At 36.6% G+C, this 19033-nt stretch overlaps 9 protein-coding genes across 9 annotated transcripts; 2 read left to right on the forward strand and 7 right to left on the reverse strand.

The window, feature by feature from the left end:
* Positions 1 to 92: 92 nt before the first annotated feature.
* On the reverse strand, positions 93 to 1547 carry BRETT_003096 (uncharacterized protein; the record flags this gene model as incomplete). Its single annotated transcript, XM_041281610.1, has 1 exon — positions 93 to 1547. One exon carries the CDS (start codon positions 1545 to 1547, stop codon positions 93 to 95), a length of 1455 nt encoding a protein of 484 aa, XP_041139401.1.
* A 1062-nt stretch (positions 1548 to 2609) lies between these two features.
* BRETT_003097 (uncharacterized protein) lies at positions 2610 to 4343 on the reverse strand (the record flags this gene model as incomplete). The annotated part of the gene is made up of 1 exon (XM_041281611.1): positions 2610 to 4343. The coding sequence occupies one exon, from the start codon at positions 4341 to 4343 to the stop codon at positions 2610 to 2612; it is 1734 nt and encodes a 577-aa protein (XP_041139402.1).
* Positions 4344 to 4669: 326 nt separating this feature from the next.
* On the forward strand, positions 4670 to 5620 carry BRETT_003098 (uncharacterized protein; the record flags this gene model as incomplete). The annotated part of the gene is made up of 1 exon (XM_041281612.1): positions 4670 to 5620. One exon carries the CDS (start codon positions 4670 to 4672, stop codon positions 5618 to 5620), a length of 951 nt encoding a protein of 316 aa, XP_041139403.1.
* A 709-nt stretch (positions 5621 to 6329) lies between these two features.
* On the forward strand, positions 6330 to 9560 carry BRETT_003099 (uncharacterized protein; the record flags this gene model as incomplete). Its single annotated transcript, XM_041281613.1, has 1 exon — positions 6330 to 9560. The coding sequence occupies one exon, from the start codon at positions 6330 to 6332 to the stop codon at positions 9558 to 9560; it is 3231 nt and encodes a 1076-aa protein (XP_041139404.1).
* Positions 9561 to 9697: 137 nt separating this feature from the next.
* On the reverse strand, positions 9698 to 10480 carry BRETT_003100 (uncharacterized protein; the record flags this gene model as incomplete). Its single annotated transcript, XM_041281614.1, has 1 exon — positions 9698 to 10480. The coding sequence occupies one exon, from the start codon at positions 10478 to 10480 to the stop codon at positions 9698 to 9700; it is 783 nt and encodes a 260-aa protein (XP_041139405.1).
* Positions 10481 to 10852: 372 nt separating this feature from the next.
* On the reverse strand, positions 10853 to 12949 carry BRETT_003101 (uncharacterized protein; the record flags this gene model as incomplete). Its single annotated transcript, XM_041281615.1, has 1 exon — positions 10853 to 12949. One exon carries the CDS (start codon positions 12947 to 12949, stop codon positions 10853 to 10855), a length of 2097 nt encoding a protein of 698 aa, XP_041139406.1.
* Positions 12950 to 14829: 1880 nt separating this feature from the next.
* BRETT_003102 (uncharacterized protein) lies at positions 14830 to 16188 on the reverse strand (the record flags this gene model as incomplete). Its single annotated transcript, XM_041281616.1, has 1 exon — positions 14830 to 16188. The coding sequence occupies one exon, from the start codon at positions 16186 to 16188 to the stop codon at positions 14830 to 14832; it is 1359 nt and encodes a 452-aa protein (XP_041139407.1).
* Positions 16189 to 16403: 215 nt separating this feature from the next.
* On the reverse strand, positions 16404 to 17723 carry BRETT_003103 (uncharacterized protein; the record flags this gene model as incomplete). The annotated part of the gene is made up of 1 exon (XM_041281617.1): positions 16404 to 17723. One exon carries the CDS (start codon positions 17721 to 17723, stop codon positions 16404 to 16406), a length of 1320 nt encoding a protein of 439 aa, XP_041139408.1.
* A 282-nt stretch (positions 17724 to 18005) lies between these two features.
* BRETT_003104 (uncharacterized protein) lies at positions 18006 to 18557 on the reverse strand (the record flags this gene model as incomplete). The annotated part of the gene is made up of 2 exons (XM_041281618.1): positions 18006 to 18284; positions 18507 to 18557. 2 exons carry the CDS (start codon positions 18555 to 18557, stop codon positions 18006 to 18008), a joined length of 330 nt encoding a protein of 109 aa, XP_041139409.1.
* Between the last annotated feature and the right edge of the window lie 476 nt (positions 18558 to 19033).

Genomic DNA, 19033 nt, shown 5'->3' on the forward strand with positions numbered 1-19033 from the left:
GATTTGAATACCCAAAATGTGAAGTATATATAACTTGAAATAAAAATTAAACGGAAAAAAGATCAAATATTGATGAGATTATTTAGAACACATTAAATCTTAGCCCTTATGACAGACTTTGATAGAATTTCTTTTAATTCTTGAATGGATTCTGTTAAATAAAATGCCATATAATCTGGATTTAGACCTAGTGGGTTGTTTTTGAATGCTGTGATGTTGACATGAAGCCAATGAGGATTAATCATGTAAGCTAGACCAAAGCCTTCTGGAACAACAGGAGACCAACCGTATCCGTTAAATTCATTTGAACTCAACTGTGATGTCGAAAGAAACCAATGCTGTGAGTAAGTATACATAGGATTTTTGAAAATATCTGGGATTTTTTCACCGTCTCGCAACATTTTGGTAAGTCCTAACAAATGTCTGTCAATACCCAAGCCCTTAGAAGCAACTTTCACATAACGAACATGCGAATTAATTGCAGACCTAAGGGATGCAATTTTTTCTGCACCAGACTTTGAGGTGTTTTCCCAGTCTCGAACAAACTGGAGAGATTCTTCTGAGACTGAACGGCAAGTTTCGGTTCTTCCTTTGAAATACATTCTGGTTGAAGCACTTTCATAAGTTGGTCTTACAGTACCTGTGTATTTATAGTAGGCTAACTGAATTAGCATTTGCACAAATGCATCTGGGGACATTTCATAAGCTTTTATCTCCTCTTTTCCAAATCCGTGGAATTGCCAGACATTAATACTTAAGGATTCAGTCACTTGTTTGAACGCTTTTTTCTCTTTTTGAATTTGGCTCTGTATGAAAGGGTCCACTTCAAAGACCAATTCGGTATATTGTGGTGCCGTTTTTTTTTCATCATGAAACTCTGTTACAGACATTTTTGAAATTTGTTTAATGATCCAATCATTCATTCTCAAGGTTGGAGTCCCATCCATGCGGGAATGTTCTCCGAGAAAGCCGGAGCTTGCATTTTTTGCAACAAAAAGTTGAACTGGCTTATCAAACCATCTGTTGTACCCATTTCCGTACCAACAATCGACTGATTTCTCAGCAATAGTTGTTGGGAAATTATCATCTAAACAAAGCACAAAGGATGCGCTTTGAATTTGTTCAAGTGATATCTTATTTAATGGGTTGTCACACAAATGTTTATAATTGGTTGCCCAAACATCCCGATTGGAGGCGGTCAATATTCCAATAGGATTAGAGCATCGAGGCTTCTGATGTGAATTATTGTGAACTGCACTTATACTCGCATATAATTGTCCCAATGAAAAACGTTCCCCAGTGTTTAAATCATGATGGTAAACCTTATAAAAATATCCATTACTAATTACTATCATAAATCTGTTTTTCTGTGGACTAAATTTGATGGTAGTGTCCGAGGGACGTCCTGGGACCCTGCAATTGTTAAACATCCACTTGAAACTTTCCATGCAGAATGGACTACCTTTGATTAATTCCGGTTCAAGAGTTTCGTGCTCAATTTTGCTCATGAAATTAATGACTCGGTGTGATAATGCTGCCGATTTCATCAATTGATCCTTTCCGATCTCCGTGTTGAGATTTTTATGAGAAAAGAAATAAGAAACAAAAGGTGAGACAGGTTCCCTATATCCAAGATATGCATAATTATCCCATATAGTGCTTAGCCAATTTCTCTTTCCCTCTGCAAAATGAGAAAGCCTTTTTTGTAACTCGGGTCCTTCAACCTCTTTAAAGTTGTCAATAACTTTACAATAATTTTGGTAGAATGTATCTTCTCTTCCAAGAGGATAAAAAGGGATTATTGCTCTTTTGTAAAGTGTTAACGTCTGATCCAACGAAGGCACTGGTAATGAAGGGAGATTATTCTGATATTTGAATAATGTCCCCTTCCCTTTTTCTGTTGTCGAATATAATGAAACGGGCATGCATTTAACCCGTGATGATTTCAATCCTAATAGCTTAAACGTACTCCAATGTGGTAACATTTCAGATGAAAAGGGGTGTGACAAATTTTTAATTAAGATAATAAATAACTTGATTTGCGAAGATGAAATAAAAAATAAACTTCAAATGCAGAAAACCCTTTTTACACTTCTGTGAAAGGAAAAGATGTGTCTTATATGTCACTTGCAGGGTCCCTGCGAAAATCGTATAGTGGGAAAAACGCAAGCCAATGATCACCCTGTGTTCCTGTATATTCTTGGAATTGGTCAATGAATACATTTACTAACATACATTACAAATCAATTGTGTCATTAATTTTAGGGAGAAAGGATAAATGCTAACTGATAGGCTGTTGCAATTATAGTTAGATTTTAAACAAACCAACTAAAAAAAGGAGTTCAGTATTCTGCCGAAAAATTGCGGGGTAGGAGGAGTAGGATCTCAGTTCTCGCTAATTGCTATTGTTATTGTTATGCAGATCCTCAAAAATATTTAAAAACTTTTTAATCTGTACTACACTTGGAAGACAAACTATATTAGAGAGTATAATCAACTGTCGCATGAAAATACAATTTCCGATTACCAAATAACATAATAATGCCTGCTAAGTTTCCGGCTCGCCGAGTAACCCAGTTCTCGAACTGATTGTGCTGTGTCTTAAAATGTTAAGCCTTCTGAATCTCATAAATAAACACGTAATCTGCTGCTTTACCCTGCCATCCCCTGTTTCCACTGGCACTTACTATAAATCTCGATGTAGGGTCAACATACATGTCACTTAAAACGCCACCATTGTGACCTGGAACAATCATAAACGGCACCCTTTTCCTTCTTCTTTTGTGATGATGGTGATGTTCAGTTCCGTGCAAATGTATGCGATTGTCATCATCCGTATTATAATCAGACAACCTTAAATCGTATAAACGAATATTATCCTGACAACCGCAAAGCAAATAATTTCTGTTTGGGAAGGCTCTGACGCAGCTGACAGGACCAGACGCAAGAGGAAATCTCAAAATGTTTTTGTATGAATTGAGATTTCTAATATCAAATTCCTCCACAGTTGAGTTTCTCCGCCCGATGTATATTGAATTTCCATCAGATGACCAAATTGCCGACATACACCATGGCGTTGTTTCTTTTTGAAGACCTATTCTTGCCACATTGTTGCTTCCATTAGACACTCTTGAGTCCCATACATCAACTATACCATTAATAGATGAAGTAATGAAAACATCATCGGATCTGACAATACTTTCATAAAGTCCAGAATGTAAGGTATTTTTCGATTGCGTTGAAAAATCTTTTTTGATCTGATCATTTGTGTCATCCTGTTTGTTTCCAACAGACTCGGCACTTTCTCTTTTCTCAGATTCGTTATCAGAATCCCGACCATTCTTTTCTATCCCTTGAGATTCATCAAATAACGCATCCACATCCTCATCTTCATCATTGCTATCATTGTTATTATCATCATTGTTCTTTTCTGATGAGTTCGCAAGCTGTAAATTGATTCCCCCAACGGGCCTGCAATCTAAACTGGATACTTGACCAGTAGATTTATCGAATATTTCAGTGGCAACTCCCATATTTAGGTCCCATCGAAGTATTTTTTTGTCCCATGAACCACTCAAAAATTTCGTTTCGTCATTATTCAACTTTAGGCATGAAACAGCAGTACTATGCTGAAACTTGTCTTTACCATCTTTGAAATAATATTGTATACACCCTTCATTTGATCGAGTCGTCTGTAATGTAATACCACCACTTTTGAGCCCACTTAATAGCCAAAATGCATCGGATTGCACTGCCATAGAATAAACCGGGGAAAGGCGAGGTTCGTATGCGGTGATAGTACTGACATCAATCTTTTTATTTCTACCTTTGCCTTTTACAGGTTCTTCCATTATTTCCGTTAGCAAAGCCTCTTTATAGTATGGTTGCTCGTTTTCCCAATAAGACTCGTTCATGCCACCAAATGATATTGAATCAACTAATTGGTGCCTTTGGGCAACGGTTAATGGCGATTTCCCCTCAACAGAACCAAAAAAGTCGAACTTTCTAATCAATCCATCTTCCCCCCCAGTAAACAGCCACTTTGGGCCCTTCGATAAAGCGATAGAATGAACCGGTGTTGAGTAAGGAATTGCAACAATTGGAGCGATATCCTTGAAATCTCCCTTTCCTGCATCTTTAACAAGCTTTTGCCTCTCCGTTAAATCACCATATGTCTTTGTTTGCTGGGTATCTAGCACTTCAACTTTGGAATTATTTTGGGAACTACTTCCAATTTCAGCTGAATTATCCTGGTCTTCCTTCAAAGAATCATTCAATGGAACTGGTGCCTTGGTGGGGCTTATCTCATTACACCCATTTCGAATATTATCGGTTTTCGCCATTACAAAACTATTATATTATTAAATATAAGATTTTGAAATGAATACCGATAATCGAACGATAGAATGTAGGAACCGTTTGTTTATGGTTTTTTCGTAGTTCTGATCTCCGAAGAGAAGAAAGGCTTGGGGCTCGAAGTAGATTTAAAAAATATCGAAAAAAAAAAAAAATTCATAAGAAAAATATCGGTTACCCAAATGAAGGAAAATGAGTTTATGTCTAAAGTGTAATGATACTGTGTCTAAACTGATATACCACATGGTTTTTGAACCAGCAAATTTTGGTTTCGATTATCATACTTTAAATATAGTATTAATAATACTGAATTATGGATGAATTAGAACCTTTATCAATTTGTGCAGAGCATTTATGTTACCGTTACCCAAATACAAAAGTTGGTCTCTTTGACATCAACTTGAAATTAAAGAGAGGATCAAGACTTCTTTTAGTGGGACCAAACGGAGCGGGAAAGTCTACCTTGCTTAAAATTTTGGCTGGCCAACGATTGATTAAAGATGGAAAAGTTCTATTAAATGGACGTGACCCTTTTGATATGAGAAATAGAGGCAACCAGATAGTTACTTACTTGGGGACCGAGTGGGCCAATAACGAAATTACACAACGTGATATTCCCGTGACAGTTTTGGTAGAGTCCATTGGTGGAAGTTATTACAAGGAAAGAAGGGATATGTTAATTAATCTTTTGGACATTGATATTACTTGGAGGATGAATCAGTGCTCCGACGGTGAGAGAAGGAGGGTTCAGTTATGCATGGGCTTATTAAAGCCTTGGGATTTACTTCTTTTGGATGAGGTTACCGTTGATTTAGACGTACTAGTTAGGTACCGTTTGCTAGAGTTTTTAAAGAAGGAAACAGAGACCAGAAATTGCACTATTGTGTACGCAACTCATATTTTTGATGGCCTAGGAGAGTGGCCCACGGAAATTATTCATTTGAACTGCGGTATAATTGTGAGGCGATATAATCCGGAAAACATAAACTTTTTAAATAAATCCGAGAAACCGGTTGATGAGGAGGAGATTGATGCTGATGAAGTGGAGGAGCGTAATCAAATAAAAATGAAAGTGGATATAGAAAAAATAAGGAGTTTCTATCCGTTAGCATTACACTGGTTAAAAGAAGACCTTAAGGTGAGGGGTGAGAGAACTGAAGATAAATCAAAGCCAAACTTCGACAATTTAACTAAAAAGCTGATTTCGTTCTATTATGACGACAAAGATCGCCTGGACAAATATTTCAGAGAGACGCAACAATAATGAATAGATGGCACCTATAAATACATAAAAAATGAAATTTTTTATCTAATGTTAAGATGTGATGCGTAAAATAATACTTGCCGGGGTTCAACGCATTTAACCGCCGCTTTCACTTTACGGGCCGCATCGCTTTCTAATACACAACTTGTCCTTACATATTTTTTTCTTTCGCCTTCTGGTGGTATCCTCTAAATTATCGTGTTGATTTAAAATCTTTCCATCTTCCATCAAAAGAGCGGAAAACACCAAAATTTTGGGGGTGCCGAAAAGACTAGCGGTTTTCGGGGTCCTGGTGTTCTTGGAAGGGTAAAAAAAAAAAAACTTCTCCTTGTTTTAAAGCAGTAATAGGCAAATACCGACCGTGTGGTTCGACTTCCAAAATCCCCAAGTCCGAAACCATTTTTCCTCTGTCTCTCCCTCCCTTTTTTTATTTCGAGATAATAGCTATCTAGTATCCAAAAACTTAATTTGTACCTATTAGTTTTTATTTATTATATTTTCAGTTCATAATATACAAGTTGTTACCAGAAATTGGAACGGTTAATATAATTACTTTGTTTCGGGCTTCAGCTTGACATAGGTAGGGCAAGTCTGTTTAACTTCTTGCTGCACGAATCAGAGTTCGGCGATCCAATAGATTGTTCGCTCTGCTTTATATGCTAAAATTAAAAGATTTACTAGAGGTCTTAGTACAAGTTTTTTTTTCTATATGAGTTCTGGTATCAACCAGTCAAGTACTGGTAATGATGTGGACAATAACTCCCTAGGAAATCATGAAGTTTTAACTTCTAAGGTGAACGAAAACTTATCTTCAAGGAATTTGGCATCATCCGGCAGGAAAGCCACATCAAAAGCAAAGCAAAATCCTAGTGCCAAGGACACAGTTATACACAAAACGAAAGAAAAGAAAAGTAGATCAACTTCCTGTTATCTATGCCAGAAACGAAAACAAAAATGTGACCAAAGATTTCCAAGTTGCACAAACTGTATCAAAGCACACGTTAAATGTATACAGCCACCAAGGTATGGGGAAAATTATAGGGCACATGTCAAAGATGATTATACAATATTACTCGAGAAGAAGGTGAAACAGCTAGAGAAACTTCTGGATCAGACAACCAAGAAGATTTCCCGTATGGAGAAGGAGGCCTTTGATATGGCAGCAAAGCATACAAATAGTTCTTCAAAAGACGTTACCGGAGTTACGAATGATGATGACAATGAAGACGCAGTGAATTCAAATGTCGAAAATTCTCCTTCTGATCTGGTGTCATTACAGAAATCACCTATAGGTAATCGTACCGGAACATCTAAAGATTCTGCTTCGAACAAATTTCTCAAGTACAGAAAAATAGGGAATTTATTAGATACATCACGAAATACTGCAAGATCCTACCTTCCGTATGACCAGTTTGATAACTTATTAAATAAACCATACGAGTATTTTGTTTCCGATAACAGCAGTAAAATTGGGCTATCATTGGTTTCGCATTATTCATTGTTGGATTACATGCGTTATAACCCATCGTTCAACGTTGATAAGAACTTATCTAAGCAGCTTGTGGATATCTATTTTACTATGATGCAATACAAGTTCCCCCTTTTAAACGAACAAGAAATTCTTCAGTTTCATCATGATTACTATCAAAGAAGGACATTTTCAAATCACTCGGACTATCACTTCAAAGCCGCAAGAATGTTTCTTCTTTTCTCATTTTCTGCCCTGCTTTATAGAGCTACAGGACGGTATCGTGGACCCCATCCGTATCGTTTTTTTTCTAGTGCATTGAGACATATGGTTTTCTTCCACAATCTGGAACCTTTAAAGAAGGTGGAAATTCTTGCGTTACTGTGTGCACTTGTGAACAGGACCGACAAGGATTCAAATTGCCTTTATCTCATAATTTCTGATGCTATGAAGCTTTGTAACCAGTTGAATTTGCATAAGCCAAAGTCGTACAAAAATGTATCATCAACCTTAAGAGAAAGGCATTTGCGCTGCTTTTGGTGTACATACATATTAGAACGATCTGTTTCGATAGCCGTGGCGAAACCTTTTATCTTGAAGGAGAGCAAGATTGATAATAGGCTACCAATGTTTGATGGCTTTTTGACATCGGATTCATCTAAACAAACCGGATCACGTTCAAGGCAAAGGGTTGAAGCAAATGAAACACCATTGAATGTAAGTTTTATAAATCAAGCAATCAGGATACGGAGGGTAGAATCGTGCTTTGTTGAGGATTTAAATATTTTGAGTTCTGCTTCTATCGCAACTCGGGCACAGCTGCCGAAAGTTCTGATATATTTTCAGCAATTGCAGAATTGGCGAAAGGAATGTCAGGGATTACAAACAGGGAAAGAAACAGAGGCTCTCTCTGTTTATTATTATAAGGCTGTGAGAAACCTTATTCAACCGTTTTTGGAGCTTTTGGATCCAGATGATAAACTTTTTAAGGAATGTCAAGCTGCTGCAGGTCAGATATGTCAAGCGATCAAAGCATATCACCAGAAGACGGTTAGTGGCCATTCAATTCTCAGTATTCATACTACTTTTACTTCCGGGGTTACCCTTATATATTGTCTCTGGTTAGAAAGAAATAGAGACGATATGAAAAGAAAACTTCTGGGTGATGATAAAAAGCATACGCGGCCACTTGTTTCTGCGGCTTTGTTTTCTGGACTTGATGATTTACGGGCCTGCTCCATATCATTGTATGTTATGGCTGAACGGACAAAGTTTGCTTTAAGTTTCCGTGATTCCTTTGATGAGTTAATGCACGCAACGGTGGATAATTTAATTATTCGTTGTGGACCAAACTCTTCTGAAATATTGAATTATAGTGAAACTGGTATGCCTCCTGCTGTTTACAGACAGCCAATGCAACACTACCAGCTTGATTCCAAATTCACTCAGAAAACCGCTGTGGAAAAGCAGGAAGAAGAAGAAAGGAAGAAAGCAACTGGTCATCTTACAAGACTCGCTATTCCAAAGGGTCTTAGTCATTTATTAGTTCACTCTCCTATGCATGCTTTCAATTTGGGAGCAAAATCTACATCTTCTTCATTTACCGTTTCTCAAAAACCATTAGTGCAGACTTCAAGGTTTGCTGAGCAAAGTTCCAAATTTTCAACTCAGCAGTTTTATTCTTCTCCTGCCAGAAGTATGAATTTTGGGACCCTCAACACGTTGCCTTCTCTCGGAAATACGTCATCACCCACAGTACCAATGAGGTCTCAAGCATTTCCACAACCGTCTGCAGTGCAAACAACCTCCTTCATTCCTGAGAATGCAAAAAGTCAGGTTTTTCAGCGGGCAACATTGGAGGCTCCGACTGGTTTGGCCTCATCTAATTCGAATATAATCCATGCTAACACACCACCATCTTCAAACATTCATCCTAGCAATGTGAATGGCAATCATACACCGTCATCAACAACGACTACGACGACGACAACAACGACAACCTCTTCTTCTAATAATGCAGTTACGAATACTCCAATAATACCAGAACTTTTGCCATTTGTCGGCAGAACCACGGCAATGATCAATAACATTTCCGTTTGGACTGGAGAATCTGGTCAGCAGATACCACAGACAGGATTGGTGATGATTCAACAACAAAATAACGGTACTGGCAGTGGGAATTCAAACTTTTTTATGAATGGAAATGCCGCTGGAAATTCCAACTCAAATGGTGTTGATAATTTTGTGGGAATGAACTTTCGAATCTCGAACCAGTCAGGAAATATGAGCGGTAACTTTGGTGCCCCACAGCAGAATACAAATTCATCTTACAATAATATGGATACAAATAATGGTGATTATGATCTCTCGGCTGATTCTCCTAACGCAAATGGAATGGATATACTCAATGGTTGGGGTGCATACCCAAATGATGATTTATGGAACGGGAGGGAATCCGCTTTTATGCCATAGTGAGATGATAATCATTGAATTAAATTATATACGTCTCAATCTACGAACGTACAGTACTTTTCTTTTCTAATCTCATTGTCGAATATAAATAAAATTTACTTACAACTGAAAAAGAATGCCCAGTTAAGCCAGCACACCTAAATAATCCCCGCTTCTAAGCATGTCCATATAACATCGAAATTTTTGACAATTTCACCATTGTGCACTTCTGTAGATGCCAATGATTTAAAAAACGGAACCCTTCTACCAAAACTTATAATGATATCCCAATTTTTATTGTTCAAATGAAGCCTCACAATACTAATGGGAAACTCCAAATTTTTCTTATCCCAGAGCAAACCTTGTGCCCACACTCCAAGACGTATGAACCTACCTTCAAAGTTTTGTTTATTTTCCAATATGTCAAATAATGCATAATTAAGTGATCCATCCTGAACTACTTGTAGTGGTAACATATTTGTGGGGGTACTCTTTAAAGGATCTAAAGTAATCCAGTGCTCTATGTACGATTCAAAATTTCCTGTACTCTCATTTTTCATCTTCCCTGTTTCCTCTCTGACGCCGTTGTCCAGAGTTTTAAACGTACCACAATCAATTGGAATATCAGATCTGCATGGAAGTGATCCATGTCCGTCTCTTTTCGTTCTACAATACTTGAGTATAAACGAAGAGTCAAAGAAATCATGAGAAAACTCCACTTGAGAGGGATGATTCTTCACAGGTAATTCATTCCCTGCAAAGGCCCATTCAAACGGAAATTTCGTCAAAGACTTATCGCTTAAAAGAACTTGTGATTTATAACTTCGTATATCGATATATTTTCCACTGGGAGTTGTGAGTACTATAGTATCGGTCTCTTCCGGTCTTTTTTCCACCTGTGATTCTGGCCAATAAATCGATAACCTGGTCGAAACACTCATTTTTTTAAATATATCTATATCCAGTATGATATTTTATTGAGCATCTACAAAGTGATAAGAGTTACCTACCACAGCTTTGCAACAGAAGGTTGATATAGATAATAGGCGACTTATCTACGATTCGCGAATAAAGCATGAAAAGCAAGTTAATATATATTATGAATCGAAATCAGTAGGAACGATAAAAAAAAAAGTGCATCAAAGAGTGAAAAAAAAAGGCAGTCACAGTCTATATAAGGATGGAAAAAGGCACTGCCCAATACAAAAAAGGGCTTAAAGAGTTCTAGTGAAATAACACAACATAGTAAATCGGTAATTTGAAAGATTCCTAAATAAATGTTTTCCAGACGAATGGGTCTAAAAAGCAAGCTTTCAAACAATCGTGTGATGGTGACCCGGTTCATTTATAACATGGCCATCATTATCCATAGTACAGTACTTAATCTGATTGAACCATTCATCCGCAAATATATCATCAATAGTAGCTCTTGTATTCACATCAACGGATAACATTTTAGAAATCAACGGCCTCGAAGCATGCGGAAGCAAGCGCATTAGCCTATATGGTCCATGAATCTGTCTTCTGACCTTTGAATTTGTTTGCTGCCTGCGTTCGGGAACATGATCTACATCACCATTTTCTTTTGGACCTTTACGATTTTCTTTTCCTGTTTTAGAATTTTCCTCAGAATGCTTTTCAGACTCAAGATGTTCCTTATGTTCAGTATGTTTTACATGTGACCTTGACTTCTCTATACTTTGCCGTTCACCTCCCGTCTCGTGTTCCATATTTTTGTCATTGCTTTCCTTGCTAATATTCTTATCCGACTTGCTGACTGTCTGTCCTATCTTTAGTTCTTTTACAGCTTTGACCACATTATTAACTTCCGAGCCCTTGGCTTGAAAATTTTTATGCCCCTTTGCCATCTGTATATCCTTCAATGGCTGCTCAATGTCTTCAGCTGCCAGTTTTGCTTTCTCAAGATCAATTCTGTTTTTCTTTTCTATCTCCTGTTTCCTTCTTTCAGCAATTTTTTGCTTCCTTTCTAAAAGTAATCTCTTATGTCTCTTAGCACTGGCAACATAATCATGGGGCATATCGTCCTTCATACAGTATAGAGAGAAGCTAGGATCAGATTTCTTTGGTGCCTTCCAAGGAAACCTCCTAAGAGTCATACAACAATATATAATCGCAATGGACCATATATCAACAAATTGTGGATCGTATGATCGCGTAGAAGTCAAAATTTCTGGAGCCATGTATGGATCCGAACCAACAATTCCATGTGCCATCACAACTTTATCTTCAAACGGATATTTGAAAACAACCGCAGATCCAAAATCAATTAACTTGAGTATACCATTCTCAGTAAGAACGCAATTATCTAATTTGAGATCTCTATGAGCTAAACCCATGGAATGCAAATAGCTAACGCCAAGTGTTATTTGCTTGAAGCAACAATTTATTTCCGACCTTGTCATTTTTCCTGACATAACCACTGAAAAAAAATCAACAGGTGCATACTCCATGACTTCATAATAGTGATTATTTTCACTAATTATATCCAACGTTCGGATGACGTTCGGATGGTGTAACGTGGAACCAATACAAAATTCGGCTGTACATTTTTTTGCGTATTCTTTAACGCTTTCATGTGGTCGTCTTGGAACAAATTCCTTCACGGCAAAGGTTGTATGATCACTTTCCCTGGTAATAAGTCTAACAGAGCCTCCAGCACCTGATCCTAACATTTTTCCCATTCTTCCATATTTTTTAGTTAAGGAACCTTCCAGGCCATCCCAAAACTTCTGATCAGTTTTAACAATCATATTGTTGTGAGCATCATGTGTGAATGTTGGCCCTGAGGTAGATGCTCGAGAAACTGGATGTGAAATTGTAGCAACACTGTCGTGTGACCGATTTCTTTTTGGTCTGAAGAACTTCCGAAGTTGAACCATAGAGGACGGATAATGATCACGCGGCTTCTCCGCATGAGCAGAAGCCATATTAACCTGTGCATTAGGCGGATGAACGTGACTAAACATGTTTTCCCCTGAATGCGTTCTACCAATTGAAAGGCCAAGGAAAGACTTTCGGGCATTACTTTGAGATAAAGGCGAATTTAGCCCCGCTATATTTGTAGAACTAGATGTAGTATGACTTGACTGTGAACGTTGACTTAGGAAAAGTTGTGACATACTGTGACTTGACCTACTTATATGTGGTGGGGTTTTATAACCTTCTTTTGGTTGTGATAGCAATTGAGTTTTGGAACCTGTTCGAGTAGATAGCACATGTTTTTCTCCCAATTCCTCATTAGTTTCACTTTTTTCTTTATATTCCACTGAACGTCCTGCTTCATATTGCTCCATTCCAGTCTCATCGGTGCGTTTGTGCTTTGGATCAGCTTTTCCATCGTCATTTTCATGATGGTGAAAATGGAAAAGAAAGGATCCAATATGCGCCATTTTAAGGGAACAGACGCAACTTGATATGGAACTTGAATGTACTAGTTGAAACAAAAATGTATATGCTTATTGTTATAAAACTAAGCTTCAATTTGTTCACGTTGACTAAGCCGGCCTGTTTTCAAGTTGCTGAAGACAATCCAGAAATATACAAGTTAGTAGAGTGTGCCGAAGAAAAGCAACTCTCACTTAACAATAGTTGATTTTCCAATTGTAAAAAAGTAGGAGATGTTGAAAGAATATAAAACTAGTGTATTCAGTCAATCTCCTGTACTCTAAGTCTTTTCAACGAATAAGAAAACCCTGAAGAAATAAGTATAAATATTCTTTTTAAATGCAGAATAAAAAAGAAATTAATAAACCAACGACGAGTTTCTCCTAAAATTACTTTTTTTTTTGTCGAACTCTTCTAATTTCTGCAGCCTTCATTCATCCCGCTACTTTCAATTTAATTTCAGGTATTTTAGTGAGTCAGAGAAGCCTGTATGTACCCTTGAGCGAAACGTTGACGTCAAAGGGATTTTACACAAATGCAGTTTTCATTTCTCTTAAGGTGTTCTTCAAAGATACAATAGATTTGATAAATATTTTTACATCTTAGCTTTTAGTACTTGTATATAAATAAGTACATATTTCCCAAAAACTTTTATAGAATCGGTATCCATAACCTCCTATGACAAGGCCTTACGACACTTTAGCCGTGACAGAGTTACAATTAAATTTATAGATTCAGATAATTGAACTGTTTCCAAAATATATAGAAAGCATTGCCTCTAAACCTGGAAAGTAAGTTCTTATCACAATTCTTTTCGTAGATCTAACTGTTGATATTCTTTTTTTTAAAGTCCCCCATTAGCGGCTGATTCGGAACGTGTGGCTAAAAGCCTAATATTTTCTTCACTTTTTTTCCAGCCATTTTACCTACTACGGGGGTGCAAACTCCCGTGATCAAACTAAAATTTTCGGAAGCAGGCAGGCATTCTGTTTGATGTACGGATGTAGTCGGCTAGCCAGCTAACCTTAAAAAATGAGTAGGTATTTCAAAATATTTATTTAAGAAATCCTACTCTACCAGTAGTGATAGAGTAAGAGCTTCATGAGCCTTCTCCAATTATTGGTTTGAAATTCTGTCTTTGAATCAATTTATTAAAAGCAGTCATAGTAATATTTTAAAGAGTCCAATCTTTCACTCTGAGTAAATTTGGAGGAGCAGAACATATATTTTTGAGATGAAGAAATATATGAGGTTCCGAGAAAGTATTATAGTAACTATTTTGGTGTCGGATTTCGCGGAGTTTTAGAAATTCTAGCAGGAGCACAATTTCTGAGAATTGATGCGACACAGAGAATACCACCTGCGAAAAGAGATATCTGAGTTTTGCTAGAAACTATACCACATAATTATTACTTCCTTTTTCTTGAAAGAATTTAAGTAAGACAAACTAATATACTTTTAATTAAGTTGACAGTATAATCCAATATTAATATCATTATTGAATTATTATTCGTATCTCTAAGTTTTGCAACTTCACGCACCAGGAATCCAGTATCTAGCTACGATGACATACCATCCTTACACAAGTTTATTAGCTTCACTCTAAATTTGGGTACCATTCAGTCAACTATCTATTATATATGCCTATAATATGCAGAATATTAAGGAAATGTTTTATGTAATATGCCTAAATATTGGAAATGAATTATATGCATAAATATCAGTGGTGAAGTGGGATATTAATTGTATGAGGTCATTATTTTGTCTAATTAGTTACAATGAGCAGCCTTAGGGTTGGAAAAAAAAAATAGCAGGCAGGTATAGCATTGTAGGGTTGAATCACAATTTCTATCATATCAGAAACGTTTGTCCTACCAAAAGCTCTCTATATACAAGAAGTTGTAGCAAAAAGTCCAAAAAGGCCAATATTATTTCTTCTATCATCAAAATTAACGATAAATGTTCTAAGGTCGTTTCTCATCTGATCAAAGTCAAAGTACTCCTTGTAATCACCGTTTGGTTTTTTTTTAATTTTTCCAGTTAGCAAATCTAAATCTATCAACCCTCTTCTTAAATTTGTACTAAATAGTTCGAGATCTGTCAGCTTCTCTACACCACCATCACGGATAATAAGATAGTTATCTAAAGCTATCTCTTTGTATCTTTGAAGTAATCTTCTGCGCATGAAATCCTTATTTTCAAGACAGTTAGCCCATTTAAAACTCGTGTTGATCATAAGAAATTCACACATCATGACGGCCTCTTCTGTATCTATTGAAAATGGATTACCCGAAGCAATATCCTTCAATGATTTGTTTTTCCTAAGTTCTTTCAATCGCCGTTGAGCCTTAATAGATCTCGCAAAATATCGTGGCATAAACTTAGGATAGAGACATGTTGTCGGTAAAATGTATGGTGAAAGCCAGCACACAGCAACAGATAATTCTTCAAGGAGAACAAGTATCACTGCAAAAAACGGTAGTTTTGGCGCATCAAATTTATTTCTAAGCATCTGCTGCATCATATTTCTTTTTAATCGGATGTAATGTCTATCCGATTCGGATTCAAATAGCCACATTTTCTCTTTCATAATATTTTCCTTGCATCTTACTGCAGTTGCAAGTTCACTTACTATCTGTTCGATTGTTTTGTTTCTAAGTAATAGTTTTTTATCCTTTGGGTTTCCTGTTGCTGTATCATTTCTATCCAAGCCATTGTCAAAAACATATAACGGATCTATCTTTCTGTAAGCAGTTCTTCTCAAATTCCAATAGTTCTTCCACACATTTAGTATACCAGCTCTGAAAAAATTTCCATAGCCTTGTAACATTCGATATTTAAAGGTCAGGTCTTTTCTTAATCCATTATTTAAATCCGGTCGATCATGTTCCAGAGTTTTCATTATTTCATTACTCGATTTCAACAGGTGAAATTGTGGAAGAGAAGATATACAATTAATCCGATCAACGTTAGCACCTGGCTTAGTTTGTTTTGAATGTGGCCATCTCTGATAAACCATTTGTTGTATTAGTTCATTTCCATCTTGTATCTCTAAGCAATTGTTTTGAATATTATGCATAAGTTGATCCAATTTTCGGGAGGTTAGAATCTGCGGTCTCTCTCCATTAGTAGCAGTTATTTCATGAAAATGTCTGTTGTTACATGGATGAAGATATTGCACTGATATACTGCTTAGCTTCCAAGACCGGAATCCTTTGTCTACCAAAGCACTAAATACAATCATCAAAAAATTGTTGTTTCTACAAAATTGAAATTTATGATTTTGTGTTGCAACTGTTAGTTATTTTTGTCAAGTGTTTTCGACTCAGAGATGTGAACAAAGTTGAAAAAAATACTGGTAATAAATAAAAATGTGGAGAAAAAAAGTAGACAGTCACCATAGATCTAACCAGCCAAAAAAAAAAAGTGAGACGTTTAAATTGATTTTTCTTTCAATACTTAACATATTATTGGACTATCTGTCGGATCCTTTCCATACCAAACATACCAGTCATTGTATTTCGCAGAGAATTTTCTTTTTACTTCATCTTCAAATTCACCGTTTCCTTCAATACTCTGCTTTGCTTCTATAGCAGAGTTTGTATCAAAAAACTGCACTCCGAAACATAGTTTGCGTGATATCACAGGTGTAACCTCAACAATATCCCCAAACACAGAAAAATCTTTAATTATATTTTCTATTTTGAAGTCTGAGCTATAGTTAAGATTAGGATCTGGGTAAGAGTAATGTTTTTTAGCTCCAAATCTTCTTTTGTTTTGAATTGGCTTTTTTAGAACAAGTACTCTTCGAGCGCATTCAGGCTCCTTCATGGAAGCAATCAAATTGTTATCTGTCTGCACCAATTGTTTAGTATTAACTTCACTTTTTACTGGGTAATTTGGCACGTAAAATACTTCTAGTTTATGGCCATTGACCAGGAATGATCCACTTTTGGAATATTTCCAGAAGCTGAGAGCATGCATGTGAGTACTGAATTCTAGTCTAATCGCTGTTCGTTGCCAATTGATATGTTGCCTCCAGAAAAATGGCTGCCGTATAGGTTTCCAATCTTGAGAGCTCACAAGAAACAGCTTACTCAAGGGTCCCCCATGTATTTGAGCCAAAATAGAAGGTATACTGGTTCGTTCCGGGATATTAGTAATGGTAACAGTCCTAAATGTGCTCATTAGGTCATCGCCGGTAGTATCTTTACTAGAAATGGAATATCGATTCAAGACACCCAAGTTTGTCTTGAGTACATGTCCGCTTTCCATTACTATATGATTGTCTGGCTTTTTAAAATTATTTTCTTCCGATATGTTTGATAGTTTGCCAAGGTTCGCCTCAATCAATTTACTGAGGAGTAATCTTTCCTTCACAGCAAAATCCTCATCTTCTAGCGTTTGTCCGGTTTTCTTTTTTGTGTCATTAAACCAATCACTCAACATTTTTCTTGCTGTCCGTCTCCCAAATGAATAATCACCCTTTGGATTTTTAATATTTTTGTGATGGCCGCTGGATACTGTTCTTTCATTTGAACTGTTTGTGTGAGCTTCGATCTCCTTGTGGTCATTACTGAAAAGGATATTGCGTGCAAGTTTTTTAAATCCAGACATCTTATCGGTTGCTTCAGAATCGTTTATTTGGCTCCATTCTTTAACTTCCGATTCATTTGAAATCCATTTTTTGGAACCATCATTTATATCTTTTCCTGTATACTTTTTATTTGTCTCGACATGAACCTTTAAACTATCTCTAGATACAATCTGTCGGAACATTGAAAGCAAAGCTTCATTCAGTTTCCCTTAAAAATGGAATTCTTATTTACAGCAAATTAAGTGTCCGCAGTTCGTGTTTCTGACACAAACGTTATCTGATGTCTTTGTACAAGAAGAACATCAAGCAAAGAGCAAAAAAAAAAAATACCCGTTTCGCGAGAATCCCCTTCCTGTTATTTCGAGAAAGGTATCCCTTTACGTGGGTATTTTTTCTTTTTCGAAAACTATATTTTCCGTCCGGCGCTTATCTCATAAGAAATAAAACAAATTCATTGTTTGTATCTAATCCATTTCATTATATAAATCTAAACTATTCACATCCGTCTCCATCTGGGTATTTGGTTCAACGTGATTACACCAATCTAAATTAATTACGTTTGTCCCCATTTGCTCGTTTGAGTCAACTGTATCCAAGAATATTTGCGAATCTAATGTAATAGAATCTGCTCCTCTCTGCATGCGAGTCCTATCCCATTTCCTTTTGGATGCAGAACTTGAAGCCCATAACTTACCAAAGTCTTTAAGTGTTGCTTCTCTTCCCGCGGTAACACTCGACCTCCTCTAATACTGGGCATATGCCAACCTCATCAATTGCTGTAGTATTTTACAGAAATCATAATCCATTTCCGGAGCATCATTTGCCAATACGTTTTCTGCCTGAACCTGCCAACAAAATTGATGGCAAAGACTTTCAATTTCGAAGATGTGACTATTAATCTTCGCTGTTGTCGTCATTGCCCTTTTTCTTTCTGTAGTTCTTTTACTCATAGACACTTCACTTACTTTTTCAAGGTCATGCTGCTCATACGCATCCATTTGGTTCAACTTAAACATTTCCTAACATTTTTGAATCAATGAAGTTTTTTTCTCCTCATCTCAAAGCAGCTATAAACATATGCCTACAAGGTATATTCCATCTATAATAGAAAGCGCAGTGGACTTCTTTGTCTTCATCATCAAACTTCAGTACACACGCTTTCCCACTTAAAGAAGAGGGCAAACTATGATTATCCGGATCATTCTCTCAACTTTCACATGCAAATTGTCCCGCGCCAAAACGAATTCTTTCCAGCAGATATCCAAAAGATATTTAGGAAGCTTATCCAAATACTGGAAACCGCTTCTCAAAAATTTGGAAGTCTCATTCCTCAGAAAACCATTGATGATATTTTCATTAGAACTGAAAAAATAAGACATCTGCTGTGCAAGCTGCAATGGTGTTGTGTTTATACCAAATTCATAAACACCTCTTAAAATTGGAGCCTTTCACTGAGAATAAATGGATTCAATCCGCTGTGAAGTGCCCAAAT

The sequence above is a fragment of the Brettanomyces bruxellensis genome, chromosome 9, assembly GCF_011074885.1.
Source record: "Brettanomyces bruxellensis chromosome 9, complete sequence".
Lineage (NCBI taxonomy): Eukaryota > Fungi > Ascomycota > Pichiomycetes > Pichiales > Pichiaceae > Brettanomyces > Brettanomyces bruxellensis.